General features: G+C 34.8%; 1 protein-coding gene across 3 annotated transcripts; it reads left to right on the plus strand.

Annotated features, from left to right (window-relative positions):
- Nucleotides 1-13: 13 nt before the first annotated feature.
- Nucleotides 14-7,439, plus strand: LOC145087773 (protein SIEVE ELEMENT OCCLUSION B-like). Of its 3 annotated transcripts, none has more exons than XM_079025837.1 (8): nucleotides 14-2,097; nucleotides 2,545-3,947; nucleotides 4,605-4,721; nucleotides 4,807-5,255; nucleotides 5,349-5,464; nucleotides 5,768-5,910; nucleotides 5,984-6,475; nucleotides 6,552-7,439. In XM_079025837.1, the coding sequence occupies exons 2-8, from the start codon at nucleotides 3,549-3,551 to the stop codon at nucleotides 7,194-7,196; spliced, it is 2,361 nt and encodes a 786-aa protein (XP_078881963.1). In that variant the 5' UTR covers nucleotides 14-2,097; nucleotides 2,545-3,548; the 3' UTR covers nucleotides 7,197-7,439. The 3 variants fall into 3 exon arrangements, with proteins under 3 accessions (XP_078881963.1, XP_078881965.1, XP_078881964.1); XM_079025838.1 differs by lacking the exon at nucleotides 14-2,097 and adding an exon at nucleotides 4,030-4,083 and having other exon boundaries at nucleotides 3,898-3,947; XM_079025839.1 differs by lacking the exon at nucleotides 2,545-3,947 and having other exon boundaries at nucleotides 22-535.
- The last annotated feature ends 2,493 nt before the right edge of the window (nucleotides 7,440-9,932 follow it).

The following is a 9,932-nucleotide window of genomic DNA, read 5'->3' on the forward strand; positions in this document are numbered from 1 at the left end:
TTTTTTTTGATTTTTTCTCCAAAGTTTTTATTTTATTTATTTATTTATTTATTGGGTTTGGGCATTTTTCATTGTAATCTTCTAATGTTTTCTTCTTCTACCTCTCATCAATGGCTTCCTTTCTTCAAAAGCTTGTTAGACAAAAGCAATCAAGTACAAGCCTGATTACCAATCTAAACAGACGAATTCTCTCCCCGTCGTCCCATTTACTCGATCCCAAACCCGGACTAGCCGTCGCTCCGATCCCCTTCTTCAATGGCCTACCCAAAACTACTGAGGAATCAAACCCTAATCCTTTTCATCTTTCAGCTTTCTACCCGACTTTTGCGTTTGAGAGTTTTTTGAATCCAATTTCTCAACTTGGGTTTATTCAACATGTTGTACCTGAAGAAGACATCGTTTCGGGCGATGATGAACGAGGGATTTGGGCTGATAGTGTGAAGAAGAAGAGAAAGAAGAAGATGAACAAGCACAAATTGAAGAAGCTGAGGAAGCGTCTGCGGAGGAAAACATAGTTTTCATTTTCTTCAATCTGGTGAGGATGCCAGGTTATTGTTTTTTGCTGGATTTCTTATTGATTCAAGAGAAAAATCTATCTTCATTTCGGTAACATCCCCTCTTTTGATTTCACTTTCCGGAAATACCAATTTTCATGACCTAATTTTATTTCATTTATCGAATTGGAAGTGCTTAATAATTCAGATTTGTATCAACCATGTGGTCTTTGATCCAAACTACAACCCTTAGCCTTACTGTCGTCTTTGTGTTTTTAATTTTGGAGGTTTCAGGCGTAATTTGATATGAATTGAACTTACTGTCGTCTATCATGTTTGATGAGCCCTCAATTCCATGTATAGCCAAAATATGCCTACTGATACTATCTTGCTGGATCTTGTTGTTCTATACGTGTTTTTGTTCTGCATCTCTGGCGCCCTTTAAATGCAATCTATAAATTAATTCCATTTTCTGGATGCTAGAGATGATAGATTTCAACTTTTAGGCAATGAGTTGTGGTTGGATTAAACAAAATTGCTTTTGTCGTTTGAGTGTATGTGCTACGAATACGGTTATTTCTAACCAAGAGAATGGAACCTGGGATTCCTTAGGGAGGAGGGAGTCGTTCCCACTTAACCCACTCCCACATCAGTTTTTCTCTTTGATTTTGTCTTCATCTTTCCAAACCCATAACGTACGGAAATCATATCTTTTTCAACCCACTCAACCCATTCAATTAAAAAAAATACTAAACAACTAAAGTACAAGTCTTAAAACATATGATATAAGAGAAAATGAGAGAGAGAAAGTAGAGAAAGAGGATGAAGTGGGTTCGTGAAACCAATTAAACAACCCGTCGAAGAGGAAGTGGTACCGGCGATAACTCTATTGCTAATTAAGATTTTACCTTGATTATTTTGTATATATTTTTTTAATTGAGTGGGTTTTGAAAGATAGGATTTCTGTGTGTTGTGGGTTGGGAAAGATGAAGAAAAATCAAAAAGAAAAGCTGATGTGGCAGTGAGTTCAGTGGGTTCGGTGGGTTCAATGGGAACGACTCCCTCCTCCCTTAGGGACAAGAAGGAAAGCAGATGGATATGCAAGAGGCAATTGGTGTTTACTTGTAGAATTGTAGGGGTCATACGGTTATTTTTTAACCAAGAGAAAATGCAAGAATTTGAATAAAATGCAATGAGTTTTAAGATGGAATATTGAAATCCATCGGTCATTGGATTTTGTAAAGCTCCAACAGACTTTGATTGCATGCTCATTTGCAATTGTATGTGCCGTTTGAAAGTTGAAACCATAGTCACAGGAGTCGCTCATGTGGTCACGTATCACGTTTTGAACGTTTCGTACCCAAACGGGGTACAGAGTTGATTCCAACGCCATGCGAAACGCTCTCTGGTACGGCTCTTTGGCGATCCGAGCAATCACCCGGTACGATGACGGGAACGCGTTTCTGTCGAATTGGATTGCAGCAATTCATCGATTGGGTTGGCGATTGGATCACCGATTGGGCGGGAATGGTGATGTCGATTCCAAAAAGTAACGATTTAGAAAAAAAACACTTCGACAATTGGTTTGATTCCTCGATACCAGGTACGATTTGCTTGTTAAATCAGGCCCCGTCACCATAAACTTCATCTACTTCAATTAGATGATTCTTGCATTCCAATGTAACATCGACTTCCATTAATACACTTGCCGATTTCTGCTTTTCTTCTCTTCTTCTCTTCTACAGTTATTCTATTATCCTTCCTGTTTGTGTTTTTGAGTTATTACAAAACTGTTGCTGTTTTGAACTTTTGATTTCCAGCATGTAATCTGTTTTAATTTCCAGCATGTAATCTGTACGATATGTGTATTTTGGTATTTTGATTTATGGAATCATGAAAAATGTTGTTGGAATTGAGTTTATAAAAATATATTGCTGGAATTCTGTTTCTAAATGAACTATATTGCTGGAATTATACTTCTAAATGAAATATGTTGCTGGAATTGTACTTCTAAATGAAATATGTTGCTAAATATGTGTTCTAAAAACAGGTACACCGTATCGGGACCAATGGTACGCCATACCGGACACGTACCGAAATGAACCTACCCCTCTCGAACCTGATACGCCCAACCTCATGAATCCCGGTCTCGTTACCTGTTCCCGTACCTGACCGTACTACGAACTATGTGACTATGGTTGAAACCCTAGAAACCTAATGGAATTATATATTAAACTAGTGTAAATGTAAATTTTAAAAGGGATTGTTACGTTGGTTCCGCATATAATCCTATTGCAACAAATAATTGGCGAGAAGTCGGAAAAAAGAAATGATGGTGCTAAGGGTTAAAGATGATCACAGTATGAGTTAAAGATGATCACAGTATGAGTTAAAGATGATCGTGCTAAGAAATACCCCAACAGGGGATTATTTTGATTTAGAAGGCAAGGATATTATGATTCATTTGTTTATTATTATTATAATTTTTTTTAATGATTTTAAAATATTAAAAAGGATTATCAAATAATAAAAACTGTTTAAAAAATAGATTTGGCAAATCTCATATTTTAAAACATTAAAAATGACAAATATGATATTTAGATCGGACAAATATGGTATTTAGATATTTAATAAGGGTATATTTTACAAAACACAATTTTTTCCAAAATAGTACACATGCAAGAAACACACCGCTTGAAACTTTGCGGTTTTAGATTCCTGGGCTCCAAATGATAAAAGTGTAAAGAGACAAATCTTGAGTTTCAAGTTTTTATTTTTTTTGATTCCAATGTAAGCAAGGAAGTTGATTCAGCTATATACCTGGACTACCACTTTATTCCATTTTCTAACATGTATTTAAATTTTAAACCCAACCAAGGTTACCCTCAAAACCAAACTACCAATAGCCTCCTCACCTTTCTTCCATCAAAATGGATCAATAGCTATCCACTTACACCAACAAATTACCATCATCTAAACCCGACAAACGGTTCTTAACAACCACCAACCCCTTAACAAGCACCAATCCATTAACAGGGACTAGCTACTTCATCAATGAACCCAATGCAGCAGCAACAGCCACATCTAGTGGCTCAACAGCTACTGGATCTCTCAAGCAAACCATTGCAGCAGTTAATGGGTCTCAGAAACAAGCCCGTGATGAACTCAATGGCAAATCCTATGATGAACCCAATGGTGAATCCAATGGCAAACACAATGCATACCACCCGGTTGCACAACCAGATGGCGACATCTGTACACAATCCATTGATGCATCAACAAAACAGAAGTAAAAAGAACTCCATTTTTAGTGCTTCGGATGACAATGTGATCACGAAGCAAGTAGTTGATACCCATCTCCCTGATGGCACTGATGTTGATGTCAAACCACTTCTCGACATCGTGGAAGACATACTCCGATATGCCACCATTAATGTTGATTCCACTTCATCGGTATTAACATTTTTGTTTATCAATATGTCCACTTTTTATCTATTGATAAGACTTTTATTACTAACATGCGTTAGGTGTGCAGTAATCGAAGAAGAATAGAACTGAACGTTCCTCATGGAAACTCATTCAATATTAGGTTTTTCTTTTTCATTCATTGATGGAATGGAATGATATATTATAATTGTAAATTTCGTTTATTTATATAACCTTTCAATAATACTAATGTTTTCCAAAATTTTCATAACTTCAGTTAGCTTTTACTTATTCTCCAAGAATAAGTAGATGTTTTTTTCTCTTAAATTTCATGTTATTTATTTATTTATCAAAAAATTTAGATGATAAATTTAATATATATATATATATATATATATATATATATATATATATATTAAATGATATGAAATACATTTAAATGTAATTTATTTAACGATATATCTTTAATTTGGTTACAGTTTGTTTTATGAAGCAACCCTTTTTCTATATTTATCAGTTTAATTTTACTTAGTTTTCTAACTATACATAACAAAAAACATATTTGAATGTTTCATTATATTTATAATCCTTCAAACCAACCAAACATTATCCATTTAATTAATTATGTTATTCATTCCATTCCATTATAAAAAACACGCCACGTTGTTCTTGAATTTGGTGTAGGCTGAGCATACAGATGTGGGAAAGGTCGAGGGCAAACTGGGCAGCAAACCCCACGAAATGAACACTGTTGTGATGCTTAACTCATTGTCACATGTAATCGAAAAACTTGCTTCCGAGGTATATTACTATTCCCATCCTAACAAACCAAAATGTGATAAAAAAAAAATAATAATAAACTAATTTTAATTTGTTTATAATTCAGATGTCCTTGAGGTGCTTAAGTATCGGGGATGGACACACAACCGCTCTCGCCTTATTTCACATGGTAGGAAACTTCCACTGGGATGCAAAACTGGTGTTGACACTTGCAGCTTTTGCTCTCAACCATGGGGATTTCTGCCTTCTATCTCAAATCTATTCATCAAACCAACTTGGAAGTTCCATGGCTATTCTAAGACAAGTTCCAATGATCATGGAGAATTCAGCATCTTTGAAACCTCGATTTGACATCCTAAATAAACTCATTCGCTCTGTCCTGGAATTAACTCGATGCATCATGCAGTTTAAAGAGCTTCCATCTATGTATGTTACTCCTGATGTGCCAACCATGGCTAAAGCTTTGAATACTCTACCCACTGCTGTTTACTGGAGTTTTAGAGGGATTGTTTCTTGTGTTGCACAGATTACAAGCATCTCTACCAAGGGACATGAGTAAATACTAAATAATACAGTACTTTGATACACTGTCTAAAATCTTATATGAAATGAGAATGTGTATTGACTAACGAGGTTTGTTGACTTCAGGTACAGGATATCATCCTCGGAATTGCAGTCATGGGAACTCTCCACCTTAATCCTTAAGATTAATCATTTACAAGAGTTTCTCAAGAAACAACTCGAAGATTGCCACCGTGTTGTAGGTATGTTGTTGATGCTTTATACAAATAATCGCAACATGGTTCATTGGTTATTAATATATATAGACGAATGAAGGTGTTGTTTCTTTATGACTTAATATAAACAGATTAGCTTAATGGGTTATGTTTGTGGAGGGTGTGTTTATCCATTAAGACCTCATTGTTTAAGCTGTTACCCTTTAACCAAACTCTTTTTTTTAATTTCTTTTTAAAACGTATTTATCCATTTACCACTTTACACATACAACACATAAAGAGGAAAAAAAAATCCCCTAAGGCAACTATATTCCTGTACGAATAATGTAGGAGAGAGAAGGGAGATGGATTTCAGGAACTCATTCAATAAGCTATTTGACACAGTCCATATCGACAACATGAAAATCCTCACGATCTTAATTAGTCCAAGGGATGACAATCTGCCACTTTTTGATGGCGTGACTAAGAAAAGGGTTTGAACAATGATTTATATTTACATATATTCAACTTATATTTAAACGCAAATTCTAATTTACATAATTACAGGTCAGCCTAGAAGTTCTTAGGAAAAGGAATGTGCTGTTGCTGATATCAGGGCTAGACATGTCTAGTGATGAGCTGTCCATTCTTGAGCAAATTTACAGTGAGTCACGAATTCAAGGAACACGATTGGATGCTTTGTATGAGGTCGTATGGATGCCTATTGTGGACCCCTCGATAGAGTACACTGAAGCAATGAACAAACAGTTTGAAGAGATGAAGAACAGAATGCCATGGTTCTCAGTGTACCACCCTTCCATCATTGATAAGGCAGTCAAAAGGTCAATTGGTGACAGGTGGCGCTTTAGGAGCAAGCCTATACTCGTAGTGTTGGACCCACAGGGAAGGGAGTTGAGCCCCAATGCAATTCATATGATGTGGATTTGGGGAAGCAATGCATTCCCTTTCACTAGTGCTAGAGAGGAAGCATTGTGGAGGGAAGAAACTTGGAGGCTTGAGTTGCTAGTCAGTGGCATGGACCCCACCATTCTTAACTGGGTGAGTCTGCTTCTTGTTATATTCTTATAATACATACTAAATATTGACTATTGAGTGGTTGTATTCTGTGTTTTAGATAAGAGATGACAAATACATCTTTTTGTATGGAGGGGAAGAAGATATTGAGTGGATTCGCAAATTCACAAGCCATGCAAGAGCCATGGCAATAGCTGCACGAATCCCATTAGAAATGGCGTATGTTGGAAAAAGCAAAAAAAGGGAAAATGTTCGTAGGGCGATTGCCATCATCAATGTGGAAAAACTTAGTTACTGCTGGCAAGATACCACTCTGATTTGGTTCTTCTGGACACGAATTGAGAGCATGTTGTTCTCCAAGATTCAACTTAAGAGGGCTGATGATCAAGACCCTATAATGCTACAGATCAAGAAACTACTGAGCTATGATAAGGACGGATCATGGGCTTTGCTGTGTAGAGGATCACAAATTCTAACTAATGGACATGGATCCACCATGTTGCAGACCATTACTGACTTTGATCTATGGAAGGAACATGTCCCTACAACGGGTTTTGATTTGTCATTTACAGACTATCATGACAAGCTTCATGTTGCAGCGGGTTACTGCTGTCGATTCGAGTTTCCTATTACAGCAGGTAGAATCCCTGAAGGCATGCGTTGCCCTGAGTGTCATCGATTGATGGAGAAATACACTGCTTTCCTTTGTTGCCACGATCAAACTGGCCTTCTTGAACCCTATTGAAGAACTGATATTCGCATCAACTAAACTGGCACACTCTACTCTGATGCCAGTAACTATTACTAAGTGAATAAACAGCGGTATGTGAATGTTGTTGTTTTTGTCTTCTACTATGATAAGATTGTAATGTGTGAAGTTAGAAGTGTGTGATTGTTATTACTTGAGTGTATCCTGGTGGATCTAAACTGCATTATGGGTTAGAACCACTATGTAATAAAAATGTTTATGAATCTTATTATGAGGTCATTGCTATATGTATTTGATATTTTGACACTACACTATATATTATGCTGCAAAATGCAAACCACTTCTCCTAAATTGTATTGGATAAATTTGATAATCAGGTAAGTCGATAGGATATGATGCAAGAAAAGATAGAGATGAAAATAGATAACTAGAAATACCAATTCTAAATGAATCTACTTACTAAACTGTGTAATTTCAATCTCATGCTTGTGTAAAATGTAAAAATGTTGCATTATTTATTTACAAACAGAATCAACTAAACAATCGACATTCATCCATTAACAATCCACAAAAATAAGTAGCAATTGTAACAAATCTTACGGAACGATTGGATATCTTTAACACGACTACAATGTAGGTTGAAATCATCGTCAAAGATGGGTATTTTTACTCTGGAAACAAATAAAGAGCACATATACAACTCAAGTTAATACTTGATTTATGAAAACTTTGTATAATTTATGAATCCGTTCGAGGATTGGGAAATCCAAATTTCGACGAATAGGAATACAGAGGAGAAGATACCTAATGAGCCAATTCTCGATCGACTGTTTTTTGTTGCTTTTCTCCAGCAAACAGTTCACGTAACCAAAGTTACGAACCCTTGATTTGAAATGGATTAGCGAGGGAATGGAGTTTAGAACATTAAATATTTTAATAAATAATTAGAAATTTGAGAAATCTTTAAAATAAGTTAAATAACCATAATTTTAGATGACATTAAAAATTGAATTGACTGAAAAGTAGAGAAAAAACGACGTTAAATGATGTCAATGGGCCGAGAAATGGGCAAACCTATCTGGGAACTGGACCTAAAAATAGGCATTGGGTTGTCAAATATATATATATATATATATATATATATATATATATATATATACAGAGAGAGAGAGAGAGAGAGAGAGAGAGAGAGAGAGCGCGCTAGGTTCAAATGTTTCTAGCAACTATTGTGTGCATGAATGCACCAATAGGAATTTAGGAATAATTAAATAATTAAAAATTGTAATAAGGGTAATTATGTAACTTTAGTATGATAATTAAAATAAAATCCCTTAATTCATGGAAATTACCATAAAAATCTCTTTGACCAACTATTAAACCCTAGCTTCTATATTCTACTTATGCCTCCTCCCTATTGCCTCTTCCATCGGCAACCAAAAAATCGTATCCCCCCCTTTCCATTGACCTTCGGCCGCATCAGTTGAGTTTTGATGAACATGTCGACCATAACCCTGCTACAACCAACAAATGTTACAAGACTGGGGGAGTGAATGATAATCAAAATACCAGCACCAGTAGCAACGAATTCAAACGAATTCTATTTCTCAAGACGCCAAAAGGTTAGTTATATTTCCTCTATTTCTTATTCAACTTAATCGATTTCTTCAACCTTAATTTTTGATTCGTTGGAAGTTTCATCTTTGAAGAATCGAGACTTATTCACTTTGAGTCAAAATTGATTTATGATTCTGATTGAGTAAGTATCGATTGATTGGTTTTGAAATTGATTTCTGATTTTGCACCTTGAATCTAATTGCTATCTGAAATTGCACATGATGTTTACCTTGTTGTTGAATCTGATGTTGATCTTGACATGTTAATTTGCTATGTGTTATGTGAAAGTGTAACTTCCACCCACCAGGTGTTCGACATAATGCCAACATTGTATCATTCTTCCTTAAACATTCTACATATTCTTATGTGATAATGATTTCTTTTGATTTATTCTAGATATTGTAAGTTATGTATACCTTAAATATTTTAAGCATTATGGTTTACGTTTATTTATTCTATGCATGGTGGTTTGATAAAATGTTCACTTCAAATTATTCTACTTATTCTAATGTATGTTGTATACTAGTTATTCTAACTACTTTTACTTATGTTTTATGTTCTGTGTTGAATATTCTATATATTCTAATCAAGCTTCAATTGCTACGGATGATGAAAGATACACTATTACCTTTTTATAATATTTCTATTCTGAAAGAATAGTTTATTATATAAGAATATTATTGCTTTATTCTGATAGAATTTGTAGTTAATTAATTATATGTTTAATGTGCAGTTGTTACAACTGTATCACTACAAAGTATTTGACAATGAATTTGTGATAGAAACGACTTGAAGACCTGATGAGAAAGGCTCTTTGTATAAAATCATTCTCATGCAATACAATTCTGACAGAATGTCAATGTCACAAAATGTCATTATCATAGAATGCTAGCATATTTTGAATTGGCTTAGAGGTCAAACATACACAAGACATCTAGAATGTTGTTATTTTTTAAGAAGTATACTTGTTATTCTTTCAGAATGTTTGTTATAATTCGATGAATCACAATCGTACAATGTAATTATTTGGTATATTATTAGTTCAAGAATCGGTTTTGTGTATTCTTTCAAAATATATTTACTAGTTTATGATTGATATTCTGTCATTCTGACAGAATAAAATCGAAAAATATGTTTACTACTTTATGGTTAAAATTC

The sequence above is a fragment of the Lactuca serriola genome, chromosome 2 (assembly GCF_051521515.1).
Source record: "Lactuca serriola cultivar US96UC23 chromosome 2, Lser_US96UC23_V15, whole genome shotgun sequence".
Lineage (NCBI taxonomy): Eukaryota > Viridiplantae > Streptophyta > Magnoliopsida > Asterales > Asteraceae > Lactuca > Lactuca serriola.